The 19,318-nt window shown below is 37.9% G+C and overlaps 4 protein-coding genes across 7 annotated transcripts; 3 read left to right on the top strand and 1 right to left on the bottom strand.

The window, feature by feature from the left end:
- The first annotated feature begins 265 nt into the window (after window positions 1-265).
- LOC111497633 (UPF0481 protein At3g47200-like) lies at window positions 266-2,044 on the top strand. Of its 2 annotated transcripts, none has more exons than XM_023148471.1 (2): window positions 266-1,051; window positions 1,138-2,044. In XM_023148471.1, exons 1-2 carry the CDS (start codon window positions 452-454, stop codon window positions 1,849-1,851), a joined length of 1,314 nt encoding a protein of 437 aa, XP_023004239.1. In that variant the 5' UTR covers window positions 266-451; the 3' UTR covers window positions 1,852-2,044. The 2 variants fall into 2 exon arrangements, with proteins under 2 accessions (XP_023004239.1, XP_023004238.1); XM_023148470.1 differs by having other exon boundaries at window positions 1,135-2,044.
- A 149-nt stretch (window positions 2,045-2,193) lies between these two features.
- LOC111497634 (hsp70 nucleotide exchange factor FES1) lies at window positions 2,194-6,255 on the top strand. Its single transcript, XM_023148472.1, has 8 exons — window positions 2,194-2,621; window positions 3,800-3,891; window positions 4,117-4,267; window positions 4,689-4,816; window positions 4,895-5,053; window positions 5,136-5,321; window positions 5,565-5,771; window positions 5,860-6,255. The coding sequence occupies exons 1-8, from the start codon at window positions 2,384-2,386 to the stop codon at window positions 5,878-5,880; spliced, it is 1,182 nt and encodes a 393-aa protein (XP_023004240.1). The 5' UTR covers window positions 2,194-2,383; the 3' UTR covers window positions 5,881-6,255.
- A 447-nt stretch (window positions 6,256-6,702) lies between these two features.
- LOC111497662 (eukaryotic peptide chain release factor subunit 1-3-like) lies at window positions 6,703-9,088 on the top strand. 3 transcript variants are annotated; one of them, XM_023148524.1, is made up of 3 exons: window positions 6,703-7,008; window positions 7,198-8,646; window positions 8,757-9,088. In XM_023148524.1, the coding sequence occupies exon 2, from the start codon at window positions 7,215-7,217 to the stop codon at window positions 8,523-8,525; it is 1,311 nt and encodes a 436-aa protein (XP_023004292.1). In that variant the 5' UTR covers window positions 6,703-7,008; window positions 7,198-7,214; the 3' UTR covers window positions 8,526-8,646; window positions 8,757-9,088. The 3 variants fall into 3 exon arrangements, with proteins under 3 accessions (XP_023004292.1, XP_023004294.1, XP_023004293.1); XM_023148526.1 differs by having other exon boundaries at window positions 7,165-8,646; XM_023148525.1 differs by having other exon boundaries at window positions 6,704-7,008; window positions 7,198-8,601.
- Window positions 9,089-10,087: 999 nt separating this feature from the next.
- Window positions 10,088-18,707, bottom strand: LOC111498166 (U2 small nuclear ribonucleoprotein A'). The gene is made up of 8 exons (XM_023149292.1): window positions 18,467-18,707; window positions 18,347-18,387; window positions 12,590-12,719; window positions 12,291-12,496; window positions 11,824-11,997; window positions 10,898-10,948; window positions 10,614-10,784; window positions 10,088-10,410 (listed from the first exon to the last, which is right to left on the bottom strand). Exons 1-8 carry the CDS (start codon window positions 18,546-18,548, stop codon window positions 10,405-10,407), a joined length of 861 nt encoding a protein of 286 aa, XP_023005060.1. The 5' UTR covers window positions 18,549-18,707; the 3' UTR covers window positions 10,088-10,404.
- Between the last annotated feature and the right edge of the window lie 611 nt (window positions 18,708-19,318).

The raw sequence follows: 19,318 nt of genomic DNA, 5'->3' as shown, positions 1-19,318 counted from the left end.
TTCTTCAATAACCAACCATTGATGATTACGTGGTGTTCTTAAAAGTCATAATCATTTTAAAAAGTTGAGTAGATCTTAAAATTTGGAATACAGTTGGTTTAAAATTAAATTGAAAAGAAAAGCAGGTTTATCATTAAGTAGTAAAGCGATGAAAAGGAGGTTTGATTAACAAAACATCAGAAGGCAACGATGATGGGCAGCTGGTGTTCGAGGGGAGGAGAGTGAGCTAGAAAATGAGAATAATAATGATGAGCAAAGCAAAAGCAAAGCAAAAGAAAAGAAAAGAAAGCGAGAAGGAAATGAGACACATTCTTGGACGTCAAGACAAGTTTTATTCATGCAACCAAAACCAAAGATTGGCGCTGCGCCTGTTAAGTTTATGCGTCTATATTATATATCCATGAGGGTTGCGGAATGAAGGTGCAAGTTTTTGGTATCATTTTTATAAGCAATGGAGAAACAGCCACCGCTGCAAGTCATGGTTGGTAGAGATGACAATATTGGGGATAAAGCTGACATGGTTGTTCGGGTCAAGGGCACTCTGGATCAACTCTTGGATTCCCCTGCCATCCTCAACATGGAAGCAGAGCAAAGCAGCGAACTTCTTTCCATCTACAAAATACCATTCTTCATGACTCAAACTCATCCCAAAGCTTACGAGCCGCAGGTGGTGTCATTGGGGCCATACAACCACGGGAAGCAACATCTGTCACCCATGGAACTGGAGAAGCTAAAACTGTTCCACTCTTTTAAGACCCGATGTCTGTTGGACGTTGAATCCATTGTGAGGGGTGTGTCCACCATTTTGGATGAGCTCATGGAATCATACGATAGGCTCGAGGAGGAATGGACGCAAGACCCCGGCAAGTTCTTGCAGCTCATGATTGTGGATGGGTGTTTCATGCTGGGATTCTTAATCAGCTGCCCCAACTCTCTAATTAATGTCAGTCCGGATATAAAGCAGGACATGCTGCTGCTTGAGAATCAGCTACCCATGCTGCTTCTTGAGAAGCTGTATTCTATAGCAGGCCGTAATGTACAACTACCTCAGGCACGCAACTAAATTCATCTCCTTCTCTTTCCTTTTTTTAATCATCTCTCAACTCATTCCACTTATATAGTCTAAAATGCACACAGGATCCGAAAAAACTGGTTTGCAAATGGTTGAGCATCCCCCAGAATGAGGTAATGAAAGACTGCTTGCACATTTTGGAGATGTATAAGGAATCGTTATTGTATCCCCCGATTGACCGGAGGGACTGGAGCGCGGAGCTTGACCATTCAGATCCGGAGTGTCAGGTGATTCCGCCCGCAACGAAGCTTCATGAGGCGGGGATCAAATTCAAGAGGAGCAAGACAGAGAGCCTTAGGGACGTGTGGTTCGATACAAAACGAGGCGTCTTGTGGCTGCCGCAGTTGATGGTGGACGACGACACGGAATCCACGATGTTGAATGTGATGGCATTCGAGAAACTCCACATGAAGGCTGGGCGCAAAGTGACGTCTTTCGTGATCTTGATGAGTAATCTGATAGACGACGAGAGAGATGTGGCGGTGCTGGCGGGCGAGAAGATATTGGCAAATGCGGTTGGGAATGATAAAGAAGCGGCGGGTTTGTTCAGTCGGCTGGGGAGTGGGGCGGCCATGGGTTTGGACAGCCACATGGCTGGGGTGCACAAGATGGTGAATGCGCATTGCAACCAGCCCTGGAACGAACGCTGCGCAACTCTGAAACACGACTACTTTCAAAGCCCATGGACTATCATCTCCTTATGCGCTGCTATTTTTGGTTTCATCATCCTAATTCTCCAGGCCATCTACCAGTTTCTTGACTATTACCTCAAGCCCTGATTCCTGTTGCTTCTCTTTTTTCGTTTTTGGTTCCTTTCAACCAGGAGCTGTCCTCCTTCCTTGTGTGTTTTGTTCTTCTTTTCTTTTCTCTTAATAAGATTTGAGTGTACGGATGTGTTGTTGTTGTCTTTTCCTCGTTTTTAACTGTGGGAATATACACCTTTCGTGAAAACAATCTGTTATTTTATGGATATGTGGAATGCCCATGTACATTACATCAAATAGATAATAAAACAATTTCCCAAACGAATACCCAGCGGCCCAGCCCAGCCCAGCCCAGCCCGACTCTTCCAGCCCAACAACTTTTCGAGAACCATCTCACAATCACGCTCTCAAACTCATCCCGGATCACTCTGTGTCGTCTCTTCCGACCGAAGTCTGCGTCTCCCCTCCCTCAATTGCTTACCAGCTTCTCAACTGCAATCTTCAAACTCTCTCGGATCTTAGCTGAGACTTCGAACAAATTGTATCCAAGAGGGAAAGGAAACCACTCACCGATCTTTGGAATTTCCAAGTCCAAAAGAGCAAACACATGGAGCGGTGCCTGGTAGCTGGGTTCTGTTTATGGTTCACTCTCGCATTTGTGATTGCAGACGAAAACAAATCCTCTGTGGGATCTTTAATCTGGTCTTCCGCAAAAGAAGAGGGCGATCTCCTTATCCAGTACAGGCCAGAGGAAGATTCCACCGCTGCTGCACCTGTCGCTCACGATGCTGATGGCTTTGATGGCGGCTTTTCTTCCCTGGATAGCATGTTACAGTGGGCTATAGGTACTCTTACATTCATTATTTCCTTTCATGTTCAGCCATAAAGTTGTACAATTAAATGATAGCCTTAGCAATCACAAGGACGATTGAAATCCAGGCCACTAAGCCTAGTGTAGTAGGTGTATAGTTTAAGATTTCTTAGCAACATTGTTCTGCCGAAGAGCGATTCAAATTTAACCTAAATTATACTTGTAGAATAAATATGTTTTCAAACTATAATGTAACATAATTTGTACACTTCGTCAGTAGGAAGTAATTGCAGTGAGTAGAAGATGTTGGTATGGTGGGTGGAAGTTTAACCCATGCGTCTATATTAGCAACGGTTGACACAAAGTTGGTGTAATCCTTGTGCAGCCCTCTACCATTGTAGGTTGGTCGGGAGTGAAGAGATGTGGAAGGTCAGGAGGGTTATTAACACTATGAGATGGATGGAAATTGAAGATGGTGGACGTGCTAGAAGGGGCAGTTTCTTTATTGAGCATGGTGGAACTTGATGATGGTTTGATATTTATGGACTCTGTAGAATGAAGGAGAAGGAGGAATTCTGGCGGGAATTGTGAGTGTATGGTACAGTGTTCAGAAAGTATGAGAAAGTTTGTTGTCCTGATTCAGAAACAGGCGGTGAAAAATTGAAATGGCATATTTTTGCTTGCACACACTCAACAGAAAGGAAAAAGGATGCTGGGATTCTAGAATCTAGTTAAAAGAGTTCCACCTTGGAATGGACTTCTGCAATATGTCTTTCACAAGTGTGGGAAGGCCTACCTGTAATATTTGATGTTAGTCTGCAGAGTAGTTAAACTGTATCATTAAACGTAAATTTTTCATTTGTTTTCTTCATTCATCCTCCTTGTAACTTAGTTTTTGTGATGCCTTTTATCTTGAATGTCTATTCTAACTATCTACTTTTTCTCTTTAAAAACAATTTACAATGGGTTTGGACGTGTGTTCACTGGTTGTATGCTGGAGTCTTCTCTATATTTTTGAAGTTTCGCGCAGAAATTTCACGTTTCATTGTTTTTGCCTATTGTGGACATTGCCATTGAAACAATCTTGATTTTTTTTTTTCTCCAAGTCTTGTTAAGTTATTTTATTAAATCCTGGTATATTCGTAATGGAGAGCCTCAGATTTTTCCAATCGTTTGAACCAACTTTTTGATTAGTGTACTTGTCTGAACCAGGGCATTCTAATCCTGAAAAACTAAAGGAAACTGCCCAGGATGTGAAGCAATTGTCTCCAAGTGAGCTAAAGAAGCGTCAGGAAGAAATTAAGGTGCAAATGTAATGTATTTTAGTTTCTGCATGGAAATTAATAAACGAAATGGTCAAGAGATGAAAAATCTGTTTTTATGTGTGTGTTCATTTTTATAAGTTCCATTATTTTAAAGTAATGTTTCCTCTTTTAAAAGAATGTGTATATTTATGTTATTCCCTTTTGTTATGGATTGCATTAATTTGAATATTTATTCATCTCATTTAGAGTACTCTGCTTTTGTAGGACCTAATGGAGAAGTTGAAGATGCCATCAGATGCAAAGCTGATGCAAATTGCGTTAGATGACTTGAAAAATTCCTCTCTATCATTGGAAGATCGGTATCGCGCATTACAGGAGCTTTTAATTCTTGTTGAGCCTATAGATAATGCAAATGGTTAGTTCTAGTTTCACTATTAGCTCAAGATCCTTGGAATTTCATTTTTAGTAGTTTCAGTTGCCTGTGGCTTTTACCTTGTGAATTTCTTAATTCAATTCCTTACACTTCATGTTACATATTGAAGACACTCAAAATATATTTTGAAGTGAAATGCTTACAGGATTTTTTTTTTTTTTTTTTTTTTTTTTTTTTTTTTTTTTTTTTTTTTTTTTTTTTTTTTTTTTTTTTTTTTTTGTCAAAGACTCAAAAGCACTCATTCTTGAAAAGAAATCTCAAATACATGTCAACATTCATGAGATATTCTTGAAAATTTGCTGCCACAAGAAGCTAGGACCTAACCATTTTCAGATGCAGTGTTTTTGGCTTTGTTATCATACCTTCTTTTACATTATTGAAATTTGGATCTTTTTCCCCGTAGATTTGGGGAAACTTGGGGGCCTTGCTGTGCTTATTCATGAGCTTAATCATATTGATCCTGAAGTTAGAAAAGTGGCAGCATGGATTCTTGGAAAAGCCAGTCAGAATAACCCTATTGTTCAAAAGCAGGTACTGCCTTACGCCAAGTGCAATTACTCTTATAGACCTCTTTGTAGAATTTGCCTCCAGTTACATTCTTATTTTCAGGTATTGGAACTCGGGGCACTGTCAAAATTAGTAAGGATGGCGAAATCTGATTTTGTAGAAGAAGCCATCAAAGCGTTTTATGCTATTTCCTCCTTGGTTCGAAATAATTTATCTGGCCAGGAATTATTCTATGCCGCAGCTGGAGAAACTATGCTTCAGGTGACCAACTGAAGATTAAAAGAGGATTGGTGTGTCACTCTCATGATATATAAAAGTGACTGTTTTCTTATGGTCTCTATAGGATATTCTAAGAAACTCAAGCATGGATATCAGATTGCAAAAGAAAGCTGTGTTTTTGGTAAGTGATCTGGCTGAGACACAACTAGAAAAAGCAGATGAAGCTGAGAGGTCATTTTTTGGTGATCGTTTTTTCTTGAAGTCTGTGGTTGATCTAACCCATTCGAAGGACATTGACCTCCAGGAGAAGGTGGGTTCTTATTTGACAGAGTCCTGCACTTAAATTTGTTATCTTTTAGGCGCATGAACAGGAGCATCCTTATAGATTAATTGTTCATTTTGTAGAAGAAGCCATCAGGGTATTGCATTATTCTTGTTTGGCTCAAGATGTCTGTTTTCTGAGCATATTCCAAAATTTATCTGACATGTGCACATTTGTAAATTAAGAGGTGTGGCCCTTATTCAAATGAAAGGTGTTGATGTGAATTTACAGGCCCTCATTGCTATAAAGAACCTGTTGCTTCTGAGGACAACGAAAGCCCAAGTTTTAAGAGAATTTTGTGGGCTGGATATTGCTTTGGAGAGGATGAGGGTGAAACTGGAGGTATTAATGGAAGAGGAAGATCACCGAGATTATGCTATGGATGTGGAAAGTCTACGAAACCAAGTGGAGTTAATTTTCCATGAAAGGCTGGGAAAGGTAGTTTCTACTCTGAGATTGATTAGTCAGTGTAATGGTGAGTTATTAATCTGCGGGCAGTGGACTTAATATGATTTATTGTTTACAGAGGATGCAGGTTCCAACATGAACAGGAGGATGTGGAAATTTGACTCGTACAATGCTTTCCTACTAACCTAGTCTGCTTAGCTACATCCTAGCCACAACCTTGGGGGATGTTGAAATTAGGGTTTGGTTTATAGGAACGAAATCTGTAGAACATTGTGCATAAATATTCACAACTATTGATTATTGGAGAAATTAAAAGTTCTGAAAACAATGCCTACTAGATCCTTCCCAGCCTTCTTAGATTAGTCTTCATTCAACCAGCCATGAAATGAAGGATAGCCTTGCTGCCTTGGGAAGCCTTGTATCCCAACTGTGCTAACAAGAAACTCTATAATCAGAGTTGGAGATTACGTGTTCTATTAGTTGAGTGTATCTAAAATGGTTGAGATGTTCTAAATAGCGTCTCAAACATTCACTGCCCTTCAATTTCTAGGCATTAATTGGCCCTAAAACTAAAACTACTTGGTTGTTAATGCTTTCACCCAATTTTGGATACATTTCTTTGATTAACAATTCCTACCAAGGGAATAAAATGTGAATAAAAATAGGCCGTAAAATTAGCTTACGAAGTGTGTTATCAAATCAAGATTTCAACACAAAAACAATTCTAATTTTATTTTTTTTTAAATAAAATTTCAAATTAAAGTTCATTTTTAGGTTAAAAATTACATCAAATTTAGGGTAAAAATGGTGAAATCCAGCAAAGCCTAAGATCCAGCTGAACTGACAAATTCATGGATAAATACTGCTCTTTTTTTTTTTTTTTTTACCCCTCTGGGCGGTTATGTTTTAAATACATTTGTAATTAAATATAAAACCTAGCCGGCCAGCCCAACCCGACTCTTCCAGCCCAAGATCTTTTCCTCTGACTTTTGAAGAAACCCTAAATCCCACAAATTCAATCTTCGATCTCTCTCGTCCCTTCAGAGCTGAGTCTGTGGCCCACCCTTCCTCCGGTTGCTTATCCAAGTTCGCAACTGCCTTCTTCAATTTCTCAGATCTCTCCCGGCGGTTCGAGATTTCTCTCTCACTGACATCTTCCGGCGGCATCTCTCACGAGTTTCATCCCCGATCCTAGCGGCCGGTAGCGGCTCTCTCGAGAACACCCATCGCCAGCGGCATATTTCTCTCTTGAACACCTATACCGCCGGTATCTTTCTCTCACTTTATTTGTGTTAATGAAATTATATGAAAACGTCCACTAGACCTTCTGGTGGAAAATCTTTTGTTGTCCTTCTTTGAATTTAATTTAATAAACTTGTCCTGCAAAACCTCTTATGGAAACGATTAAAGTTTCTTTATCTAGGGCATCCTTCAGATCATTTTCTTTTCCCCGCAGTATTCTCATTTATTGCAATGGCTGACGGTCATGAAACTGATAAGAATATTGAAATATGGAAAATTAAGAAGTTGATTAAAGCACTTGAAGCTGCTAGAGGAAATGGGACTAGTATGATATCTCTCATCATGCCTCCGCGTGATCAAATATCTCGTGTTACTAAGATGCTTGGTGATGAATTTGGAACTGCTTCAAACATTAAGAGCAGGGTGAATCGCCAATCTGTTTTGGGTGCTATCACATCTGCTCAGCAGAGACTCAAGCTGTATAGCAAAGTTCCTCCGAATGGGCTTGTGCTTTACACTGGAACTATCGTGACTGAAGATGGAAAAGAAAAGAAAGTCACTATTGATTTTGAACCTTTCAGACCTATAAATGCATCTCTGTATCTCTGTGACAATAAGTTCCATACGGAAGCCCTGAATGAACTTTTAGAATCTGATGACAAGTTTGGTTTCATTGTCATGGATGGTAATGGAACACTCTTTGGTACATTGAGTGGTAACACACGTGAGGTTCTTCACAAATTTAGTGTTGACCTTCCTAAGAAACATGGAAGAGGAGGTCAATCAGCACTTAGGTTTGCCCGTCTTCGGATGGAGAAGCGGCACAACTATGTCAGGAAAACAGCAGAGCTTGCAACCCAGTTCTTTATTAATCCTGCCACTAGTCAACCTAATGTTGCAGGATTGATACTGGCTGGATCAGCCGACTTCAAAACAGAGCTCAGTCAATCAGACATGTTTGATCCTCGTCTTCAAACAAAAATACTTAATGTAGTTGATGTGTCTTATGGAGGAGAAAATGGATTTAATCAGGCCATTGAACTGTCCTCCGAGATCTTGTCTAATGTAAAATTTATACAGGAGAAGCGCTTGATTGGAAAATACTTTGAAGAGATTAGCCAGGACACGGGGAAATATGTTTTTGGTGTTGATGACACACTGAAAGCTCTGGAGATGGGCGCTGTTGAGATACTCATTGTTTGGGAAAATTTGGATATCAACAGGTATGTTTTAAAGAATGCTTCCACTGGTGAGATAGTTATAAAGCACTTGAATAAGGAACAGGAGACCAATCAGAGCAACTTCCGTGACTCCGTCACCTCTGCTGAGTTGGAGGTTCAAGAAAAGGTGGCCTTGCTGGAATGGTTTGCAAACGAGTACAAACAGTTTGGTTGCACACTTGAGTTCGTCACCAACAAATCACAGGAAGGATCACAGTTTTGCAGGGGGTTTGGTGGTATTGGAGGAATTCTTCGTTACCAGCTTGACATGAGATCGTTTGATGAGCTATCTGATGGGGAAGAGTACGGTGATTCTGAATAGCAATCAATCAATCACTCCCCGTTGCTGGTGCAGAAGGGGAATGAAGAGCTTGCACCAACGCCCAGGGTTCGCGGAGGTTAGTCTTGGTTTGAACAGGAAAATTTGTGAAGGCTTCATTAAGGTTTCTTTAGTTCCTTTCTATCCACGCTGATTCTTTTTTTGCTTACACCAAATACTGTAATATACATATGTATTGACTCACATGCTTTGATCAATCCTGTCTACTCGTAGGGGTTTTGTCCTTTTGATCTGGATTTGGCGCCAATTATCTGATATATCGTAAAGGCTGGGTGCTCCAATTTTTAGCCCTAGTGCTGCCTCTGTTCTGGTGGAATGGTTGCTGTCTACAGCAGATACTCGGTTACAAAAATATTTGAAGTACTGCAATAATATTCAATGCCGTATGTTCTTAACTTTTTGAATGTGTCATGTCTGACTGCTTATCTTTGCTGATAAACCATGTCGGTTGGATCTGAATGCATATGTATGTTACTGTATTTGAAGGTTGTTTGTTCGGTATGATTTTGTTTCTCAGTGATGCATCTAAAACAACATTTTTGGAAGCGGCAGGAAGTAGGCTACAAAATAGTTTCTGAAACAACATTTTTGGAGATGCATCTAAAACAAAATCTAAATCGTTACTATACTTGTTCTAGGTGTGTTTTGTGTGGAGATCTGAACTCTTTTAGTCGATATGTTCTGGTGTGTTTCTGTGAATTATTTTTAACTAATGTTCTTTTAGGGGCACATAAGTAATAAGATAATTGTGGTGGCCTTTTTAAGAGCTTAATTGGGTTATTATATTTTTTAGATTTTCTTGGTATGATTCGTTTCTGAAAAACAAAAGTTCGGTTTGGTTCACTGTGTTGGTTTGGTTCAGCTAGAATTGAATTTGATTGATTATATGTATAGGCATATTAGTTTAATAAGGTTATCTAGTTCCTATAGAATGTAATTCGAACTTAAAAATTTATAATAATTTTGCAACAGATTTTCTTTCGGCTTTTCTTTTTCGGTAGACTTCTAGTGTCTCACAATCTGCCCCCTTTGGGGCCTAGCATCATCACCCCCATTGAGATCCAATGTCTTTGTTGGCATTTGCTTCCCTCAATAATCAACGTGGGATCTTAGTCTCCCTTTGAGGTCAAATGTCCTCCATGACACTCATCTCCCTTTAGTCAATGTGAGATTTCACAATCCTCACTCCCTTGGGACCCAACGTGCACTTGTTCCCTACTCTAGATGATTTGAGATTTCATAATCTACTCCCTTCAAGGCCTACCTCCATTCGAGGCCTAGCATCCTCTCATTCTTCTCTCAAATTGATCCACCCCCAATTTGGGGGCCAGCGTCCTTGACACTCCTCTCTAATGGATTTGGAATCTCATAATCCACCCTCTTCGAGGCTCAAGATCCCTGTTGTTACTTGTTCACCTCTCCGGTCGATGTGGGATCTCACAATCCACCCCAGTGGTGCCCAACATCCTTGCTAGCACACTTCTCGAAAGAGGGTGGATTGTGAGATCTCATATCAATTGAAAGGAAAACAAAAGTCTTTACAAGCCAAATATCCGTACATTTTTTAAAGAAGAAAAATTCAAAGCAATTACGAGCGTCGAAGATACAACATAAACCATTTTCAAGTCCTGATATCTATCCATACATATATTTAAAAAAAATTTTACCCAAACAAGGAAAAGAAACTAGAAGAGAGAAAAAAAAACCAACTCCTAAAAAGAGGCGAAGTAGAGGTCTAACGTCCCCGCCGTGCTTGGACTTCTCAAAATTCTTTAAAATGTCCACAAATCAGCCCAACAGGATCACCAATCGATGAAAGCTAATAGATGAGCCACCAAGTCGTACGAGCAACGATTATCTACTATTCCTACATAAAATTTACTGTATATTAGAAAACCTTGGCTATATAAATAGACATCTGCTTGCGATAACAAGCTTTACCAGGAATGCAAGAAAACAACAGCACGAGGGGCGTATATTGAGTTTACATGAGCTTTAACAAAATGAAAAAAAATTAAAAAAATAAAACAGCACAAAGGCATCACTCATTTAGCATAAAAGTAGTGGTACCTGCTCCATAGGTGTAGATTCATCATTCGATTGTTCTTTTGCATCCTTGGATACATTTTCTTCATCTCCACCATCAGACACTGTCTTATCGTCTGTATCTTTTGTGGTATTTGTCACAGTATTATCTTCCAAAAGATTCAAATCTGCAGGTAGCTGACCTGACTTTAGTGCCTGGCAACAAAGAAAAATTCTTGAACGTTATGATTCTCATACTAACATCTAAATAGAGATCTTTATTTTTTTTCTTTTTTCTTTTTTTTTTTACAACAGAAAACCAAGCACACCTGTTCCAATCTTGCAACCTCTTCAAGAGTTTGGGAATTAACAATGGCCGCCTGTAACATAGAGAGTTAATTGATCGCACAACATAATTGGAAACATAAGGTGGTCAAACACTCTTCTACAACATTTTTAATTAGAAACCACACAAGGGCTTGCAAAAAAAACAAGCCCACCAATAAAAATACCCACAATTAATAATGCGAGCTACGAGAAAATAGAACTAAGAATGATGTCAAGCTGATAATTACAAAAAGTCATTTCACCCACCAAGGACTAACTTTTTAGCCTTACAATAAAATAAGATATTAGCCATTCCACATCAGGAATGTTACTATCGAGCACTGAAATCTTAAACCCCCTAAAAATTGATTATTCGATTTAATTTTTTTAATTTTAACTGATCACTTTTGAATAAAAATAAGAATCAAGAATAATTGATGTATAATTAGAATAATTAGATTCTAGAAAATAAATAAAATTCTAAATTATATCCTAAAAATTTTATTTCTACATTTGGAACATAATTGTCCTATTTCTAGGCATCACATACTAAAAGATATCTCTGGATAAAGTTAAAGGATAATTCCTCCCATCTATGACTGCCTTGAAGAAAAATTGACCACCTTCCACCTCCAAGTTATAAAGTTTAGCTTCAAAAGGGTGTGAGAACGAGGATGAGAAGGAATCGAGAGAAAATGATTTACACAAGAAAGAGACAAACTCAAGATCAAAAACACAAGACTCTCCAACCTAGAATAGAAAGAGCTCTATGTTTTGGAACTTGCCCCCTACCAAGACAAGAAAAGTAGCAGGCCCTACAAATCTCTACAAAGTTAAACAATAAGAAAACATATGACCTTGACAACTTGCGAACATATGTTTCAGTGAAAGAGATTCTTAAACTTTAGATAGTATAGAATGTACACACCTTAATAGCTATAATTTGCTCCGGTGTTGGTGCAGACATGGTTGAAGTTTGTTTCTCCTCCACAGGTTTGGATGCATTCTCTACCTCACCTGGAACAAAAGTCTTCACAGATTCCTTTTTTGCCTCTTCTTCAACTTCTTTTGATGAAAATAAATTCCTAGCCTCCAATCTCTCCTGCCATTGCCGTTAAGAAATGAAGAGATGTAGGGGGCATGAGATATCTATTAATGTATCGTACATTTAAGTAGGCGGTTTCTTTATTTCTTTATTTTTTATATCGGACGAAGTCTAAGAATTTACAAACATATGTTAAGAATTTTATAATTGAGAACCATTGGCTAAAATTTTAAAAATAACTTCTTAAACCAAAATAAAATTATTATCGAATGAAGTTAAAGAATTTACAAACATATGTTAAGATACAGCCATTTTATCAATAAGAAGATTTGAATGCAGGAATAAGTTACCTTGTTTCTGACTTTCTTGAAATCAAGCACCCGGAGTGACCTTAACTTGTGAATGACATACAATCTATAGTTTGGCTTCTTCGTAATATTGTTGTCTAACAAACTAAGAAACTGAAGTTTTGGAAGGGATGCCAACGGGTCAATCTCTACCAAGTTCACAAGTCTGTTGTTCGTAAGAACTAACGTGTGTAATTTTGGCAAGAACTCTGACAAGAACGAAGAAATAACCTTTTTTAAAACACTTACTTCCAAAAACAAGATTGCTAAATAATCCTATAAAAGCATAATGGAAAGCTCACCTCCAATATTTGGATTAATACGAGTGATTCTATTATTATTGATCAGCAATGTGCCCAATCGATTAAGATATGGCATATTTTCCAGCTTTACAATCTCATTATCAGACAAATCAATGGCATCAAATTGGTCCTGAAATTTATGGTCAAGGAAATCTAACATTATATGGTTACAAATAAAAGAAAACCAAGAGTAGACATCACTTTCTTTCACTTTTGGGAGAGCCAGATAAGTTTACAAACTTTTTATCCTCGTACAACCAGCAAAAGGAATGGGAAACTTGGGGTTTAGATGAGAAAGCACTTTCAAGTTAAGAATATTAATGAAATTTAGCCCACTGTGTTGGGGTGCCACCTTCTTGATATATTCTGTCCAATTTAACAGATGGAGGCATTGTTTTGTCAAAAAGAAAATGAAACTTCGGTCCACCTTTAATATTATGGTCTTTTACTTCTACTTTAAGGCACTCTAATTCTCAAGCAACTTAGTGGTGTGCTGGTGCACCCCTCCCCCACCCACGCGCACACACACACACATACACTCACCACAAGGTTGGAGGCCTCGATGCAAATATATTTTATGAGTTATTTTAACAGGAAACCCTTCTAGAGACTTTTGGTGGCAACACTTTCTTTTCTTTGCTTTTTTTTTTTTTTTTTTTTTTTTTTTTTTTGGGGGGGGGGGGGGGCTCTTGGAAAGGAAGAATAAGGTGAACAAACACAAGTCCAACTCAATATTGCAAGAGACTTTGGAATAAATCCTTCAAATAAAGGATTATCATTTCTATTCAATTGAAAACAAAGTACTCAAGGGTAGTGAGAAATCAACCCTGGAAGCTTGAGACATAAGAATGAGAATGTTATTTACAAAACTTAAATTAAGGTTGTCACTTAGTCAAGCGGGAGTGGGCTGCCCTTCCAGAGTCCCTATTTCTTTAGGTGGATTGAACATGGGATACCTGAGACACAATGAAGAAGCCTTACTGATAAGGTGGCTATGGAGATACTTTCATGAGGAGGCTTTTGGTGAAAAGTTTTATACAGTAAATATGGTTCTTATCCGATCAGGTGATCATGGAGGTGACTTTTAGCCATGGAGTTACCGAAACTACCGGCTCGTTGGAAACTTGTATTTTCAATGAAGTTTACATGAGAGGCCTAAAAAAAAAAATATAAGAGGTCATTTTATTGATGATTGAAATTTACAAAAGGGATGTAATATCCATGGTGTTTATAAAAGACCTTCTCAATTTACAATGAGGGAGGTATAACTATAGGAAGTAAAAATATTAGACAGTTAACACCAAGATACAGTTTGGTAAACAATATTGTCGAAAAGTTTTGTATAAGTCCATGTCTTTTCTGTGAATATTCTCTGGTTTCTTTCTTTCCACAGAATTCTAAAGAAAGTCTGGATGAGGTTTTTCCATAGTAGGACTTTTGCATTCTAGAAAGGGTGGTACGTTAAGGTCATGTCCAATAGATCTTTTACCTCCCTAGGAAATGTGAGATGTCATCTAAATATATTGAGAATCGTTGTCCATAAATTCTAAGCATATGTGCATTGCATAAATAAGTGGTTCACTTTCTTTCTTGCATAATGGACACCAATTTGGAGAAAGAATGATGTAAGACATTCTTTTTTTGAAGATTTTCACTTGTGATAATGGCTTTATATGCTATTTCCGAAAGGAAGAACTTCACCTTTTTAGGATGATGTCCTTTCTATACTGTCTTTGAGCGTGAGATTTATTGCTTCTACTTTTTTTCCCATGTCCATCATCAAAGATTTTGTAGAGAAGACCCCGCCAGCGTTGGGGAGCCAAGTCAGAATTCCTACCAAACTTTAAGTCCCAGAATTTGTTGACAATACTCCACGTTTCTTTGATTGTGGCTTTTTTGCTATGAGAGAGCCAATATAAAAGTGGATATCTCAAGGCTAGTGTGGTGTTTTCAATCCATGGGTCGGTCCAAAATGATGTGTTTTCTCCATCACCCACTTTATGGCAAGTTCGGTTGGTGATGAGGTTTTGATGTTTCTTTATGTACTTCCAAGGCCCTTTTGTAGAAGACGGGGGGTTGATTTTTGTTTGATGTAGGAGTATATTTGGCCTTTATAAGATTTCTCCACAAGGCCTATTCTTCATGATGATATCTGCATATCCATTTGGCAAGGTGTGGGTTATCTTTCTACAAGTAGTTTCTGAATAATCTTTCTATATCCGCGGCCACTTTTTGTTGACAACTTTCTTTCTATTTTTTCAATAATAATCTTTCAAAAGGAAAAAGATCTGTGGTTTCCTTTTAGAGGTAGTCCTAGGTGCATATTCGGTCATTCTCCCAGTTTACAACCACATATGCTAGTAAATTATTTAATAATCTTCGTGCTAATATTGATGTCTAAGATCTTTGTTTTTCGAAGATTGATAGTCCAGAGAATTTTTCAAAGGTTTTTTACCATCTCGATTATGTTTTTTACGGAAGAGGCATCTGTCAAGTCAGAAAAGAAGATTGTGCCATCCGCGAACTGAAGGAGGTTGATGCTTAAGCCTTCATTACCAATTTGAAAACCTTTTATCTGCCCTTCGCATTCTGCTTTTGTCAGTCGGCAGTCCATTACCATGATGAAAAGAAGAGGGGACAGTGGATCTCCTTGTCGGAGACCCCAAGTGGCACAAATCTTCCCTCTCGAACTTCCATTGATGATGATGGAGAAGTTTGTGGATGAGATGCATCCTATTATCCACCATCGCCATTTTGAGCCAAAGCCTTTTGCCACAAGAATGTTTTCAAGGAAAGTCCAATCAACCTTGTCGAAGGCCTTTTCCATGTCAAGTTTGATGGCTACACGTTTTTGTTTCTTTCTTTTCCATTCATCTATGAGTTTGTTTTCCATGAGGGCTGCTTCGAGAATTTGTCGCCCCTCTACAAAATTGGTTTGTTGTTCAGTTATTGTGAAGGGGAGAACCTTTTTAAGACATTATGATAATATCCTTGCTATGATTTAATATAGACCAGAAAGTCTTGCAAGAGTGTGGGCATCCAGTTTCTTTGAGATCAGAAATATGTATGTTTCGTTTAGGTTTCCAATGATAACTCCATTTCGGAAAAAAAATCTTGGAATACTCGCAAGATATCAGCTCTCATAAAATTCCAGCATTTGCGAAAAAATTCTGAGATAAAAGCATCGAGTCCTGGAGTTTTTTCGAGCCCAGATGCTGAATTGCCTTCCCCACCTCTTCTTTGGTGAAAACAGCCTCGAGGGAAGGCAGCTTGCTGATGATCAATATGACTCCAGTCAAGACCATGGGGAAATTTGCAGAGGGCATTGTCTTTTGTATACAAGGCTGTGTAAAAGGACACAAATTCTTAGACAACTTATTCTTCGTTTACTAAACTTCTGCCTTGTGTGGATAGAATTTCCATGCTGGTACTCTTTCTAAATTTTAGTTATCAAAAGAGGCCACTTCTGTTTCTTTTCAAAATAATTCTGTCCCAAACACCCAAGGAGCTCTCATCAAGAATCTTTCCGAGAGAGTCAATGGGATGTAAGCTTGAGGAGAAGACTGTTTGCTAGAAAATTAAAGAGTGAATTTTTTTTTCTTTTAAGATCACTCTAGTAAAGCCAAGCATTGATAAGGTAGATTGGTTTGGAAACTCGATTCAAATGGCCTTTCTCCTCATATGTTGGTTAACCTCGAACTAAACTCTAATTAGTCCAAGTTGTGTTCTACTTTCGTGGAACTCATTTGGGAAGGTAAGTGATGTAGATAATCCTATGATAAATCTGTAGTTAGCCGTTGGAGTGGTTTGTTAGTTTGTTAGTTTCGGTTAAGAGTTATGCTAGTATAAATACTACTCTTGCATATAATGGGAAAATTCAATAAGAGTTACTCCTATTTAGTTTACACCCGTAAGTTCCCTAAACAGGTCCGAGTTTATTTTATACATGTATATATATACTCTATAAAGAATTGAACATTCATTAAGAGAAAAAATTGAAGTAATATACAAGCATTCAAAAACCAAACTTACAAAAGGAAACCGCACTAAGGAAATAGGCTTCAATCAAGTTAAACAAGACATAAAGAATAATCATAAAACAATCTCATCACCGAAGTTCAAAGAGAAACATAGAACCTAACAAGGGGCCACACTTCACTAGAATCTCTCTCAACCATTCTGAAGTATGACTTCAAGGAAGATGTAACAAAAATGTTTGTTCAAATTACCATAAGATAAATTCAAGTTGCAATTAATGCAACATTAGAGAAGAACCAAGCTTCATTTATTCTCGGATGGTTGCAAAATTTGAGTGGATGATAATTTAGAGTTGTGGTATTTCATTAATATATTTTAAGGCTTTTTATTTACTTTAAGGTTACATTTACATGGTGGCTAATTATGATCATAAAGTATGAAAATTACAACCCTTGAGAGGTCAAGGGTTTTTTTTTAATACTATATAAAGCCATGTATTGTCTACGTAAAGTAGACTAAAAAATTTAGTAAAAATTGCATTTATGCTTTCTTTTAGTCAAGAGTTTTTTTTTTGTGTGTGTGTGTGCAATTCTATGTAAGGTAGGTTGCATGCTTAGAATCATTCAAGCTCGACTTGATCAATCTTACTTGTGGAGTGATCGAATCTCAAACAAGTATTCTATCCTTTAGACATTCGATCAACAAGGCAATCTGAATCTTACTTTCCCTTGGGATGATTCTCTATTGCTTCGAGACTCTTAGATATATTTAGATCTAAAGGTCTTATTCTTAAAAAGGTTGTTAGATCAAATTTCGAAGAGTTGCAATCATTTGGAATGAAAACAAATTGATTTGAGGGTTTTAGCATTTGTGAACTAGCAGTTTGCATATCCAAAGCATTTATGAGAGTTCTTAGATTCAACTAGCTAGAGTTACAATATCAACAAGTCTCGCAACATAGCACAGATCCTTGCCTACAACAGAGCATCTCCTTCTCCCAAGACAACAGATGGGAAAGGAACTGTTCAATCATCTCCCTAAAACATTTGTTTTTACCAGACTGAAAGCCAAACACTTCAAAATAGAGGTTCCAAACAACCTGAGCGAAGTTGCAACTTTAAAAAAATATGGTTAAGGTCTTGTACTCAAGATAGAATGCAAAGGAGTCCAGTGCTTTCTATATCGCATCAAGTCTCAAATCTATGAACCACCTCTTCATTTAAGCTTGGTTCTCTCTAAAGAAACCTTGATCCCAACCTTTGCTTAAAAAGGAAACCGAAGACGAGTTTTCAGAAGTACTTCCAGGTCAGCGGTTCTATGACAAGGCCATAACTCCATAGAAAAATGATATTGGGCTCAGATTCTGATAGTTGTGGTTAAAAAGAACAATAGGACACTCGGTAAGATAAATTTAAATTAGTTAATGAATTTTGGCATCATATGGCTGAAAAATGGAGTCTTTTGTAAAATGAAACTGCATTGAACCTTCAAAATAGTACAAGTGATCGTAGCAAAACAAGAAAATGAAAACTCACACCGAAGGATTTTCACCAGCATGTAAGGAAGGCGACTTACCAGAAAAACAATTAACTCCATAAAATAGCGGGTAGGAATTTAATTTAAAGTTTAGACTACAACAAAACTAACCCGAGAGGAGAGATAGTATGATGAAGTTAGGTACGATCATAGCAGGGTAAAAACACTCCGGAATCGAACTTGGCAGATCTTGGTGTTGCACAGATTTAAAACAAGAGAAATAAAGCGGTAGAAATCACTCACCTCGGTGGCACCTAGGTTTTCTATAACTGCTATCTTGTTTCCTGGAGACGAGAAGAAAGGAGTTGAGAAATGCGTGGGCGAGATAGGGAAAGAAGTAAGAGTTGAGAAAAGACAGACAACCTCGAAGGTCCAGTTCTCGCTCCTTAATGGCATTGAAGAAATGAGGGCTTTTCCAGATTAAATCGACTGTGAGTCTCACCATGTTCTTCTGATTAGTTCACTGGACGACGACGATGACGACGGGGGTTTAGGGCTTTAGGGCGAATGCAAGTGGAGGGAACGCGTCGGCGACAAGCGACATCAAAGGCAGCGCAGCGTGGATGGAAAGAAGACTCGACGTTCAAATTTCAGACCGAGGCAGCGGCTTTATGGATTTCCAGACGGCCCAAAATAATTCACATTTGGGCTTCTCACTTGGGTGAATTTCGGCCATAATATTTTCAATTAAAATTAGTATTTTTATTTTTCAGTTTTTTCCAAATTTGTTTTGATTTTCTCATTATACAATCCTTTGCCCAGTTTACCAATGGTTGTATTATTCTCTCCCATTTATTTATTTTTTTAGTATATTTAATTTTCTTCCATGCGTAGTAGTAGTAGGATTTTTTTAATATTTTGAGCGTTCATACTCATTTCTATAGTAGTTTTGTCCATCTTTTTTTTCATATATACTTCAATTTTGTGGTAATTTTGTTGACAAATATGTCGTTACTATTATAATTATTTATTTTCTATACATTTTGTACTTGTGAATGTTACGAGTACATAAATTAATTGCAATTGTATTTGAATGAGATGAATCTCGAGAATATACAAATGAGATTAAGAACCTTTCTTTAACAAGCACCTTTACCATTAAGGTTGTTTGGATCGAGAGGACGACGCTCGAGGAGGACTCAAACCCTCACATTCTTTAACACGTGGTAAGCCTGAGATTATGATGGTCGGGTAGGCGTCTATATCAAGCGTGCA

The sequence above is a fragment of the Cucurbita maxima genome, unplaced genomic scaffold (genome assembly GCF_002738345.1).
Source record: "Cucurbita maxima cultivar Rimu unplaced genomic scaffold, Cmax_1.0 Cma_Scf00024, whole genome shotgun sequence".
In the NCBI taxonomy this organism is placed as follows: Eukaryota; Viridiplantae; Streptophyta; class Magnoliopsida; order Cucurbitales; family Cucurbitaceae; genus Cucurbita; species Cucurbita maxima.
Note: the sequence above shows the minus strand (reverse complement) of the source record. Positions and strands in the feature narration are given on the sequence as shown.

Coding starts and splice junctions, on each gene's coding strand:
- LOC111497633 (XM_023148470.1), top strand. CDS start 452: ATGGAGAAACAGCCACCGCTGCAAGTCATGGTTGGTAGAGATGACAAT. Junction 1,052..1,134: donor GTAATGTACAACTACCTCAG/GCACGCAACTAA, acceptor CTAAAATGCACA/CAGGATCCGAAAAAACTGGT.
- LOC111498166 (XM_023149292.1), bottom strand. CDS start 18,548: ATGGTGAGACTCACAGTCGATTTAATCTGGAAAAGCCCTCATTTCTTC. Junction 18,388..18,466: donor GCGAGAACTGGACCTTCGAG/GTTGTCTGTCTT, acceptor TCTCGTCTCCAG/GAAACAAGATAGCAGTTATA. Junction 10,785..10,897: donor AGGTTGCAAGATTGGAACAG/GTGTGCTTGGTT, acceptor CTTTGTTGCCAG/GCACTAAAGTCAGGTCAGCT.
- LOC111497662 (XM_023148524.1), top strand. CDS start 7,215: ATGGCTGACGGTCATGAAACTGATAAGAATATTGAAATATGGAAAATT.
- LOC111497634 (XM_023148472.1), top strand. CDS start 2,384: ATGGAGCGGTGCCTGGTAGCTGGGTTCTGTTTATGGTTCACTCTCGCA. Junction 3,892..4,116: donor AGCGTCAGGAAGAAATTAAG/GTGCAAATGTAA, acceptor CTGCTTTTGTAG/GACCTAATGGAGAAGTTGAA. Junction 4,817..4,894: donor ACCCTATTGTTCAAAAGCAG/GTACTGCCTTAC, acceptor TCTTATTTTCAG/GTATTGGAACTCGGGGCACT.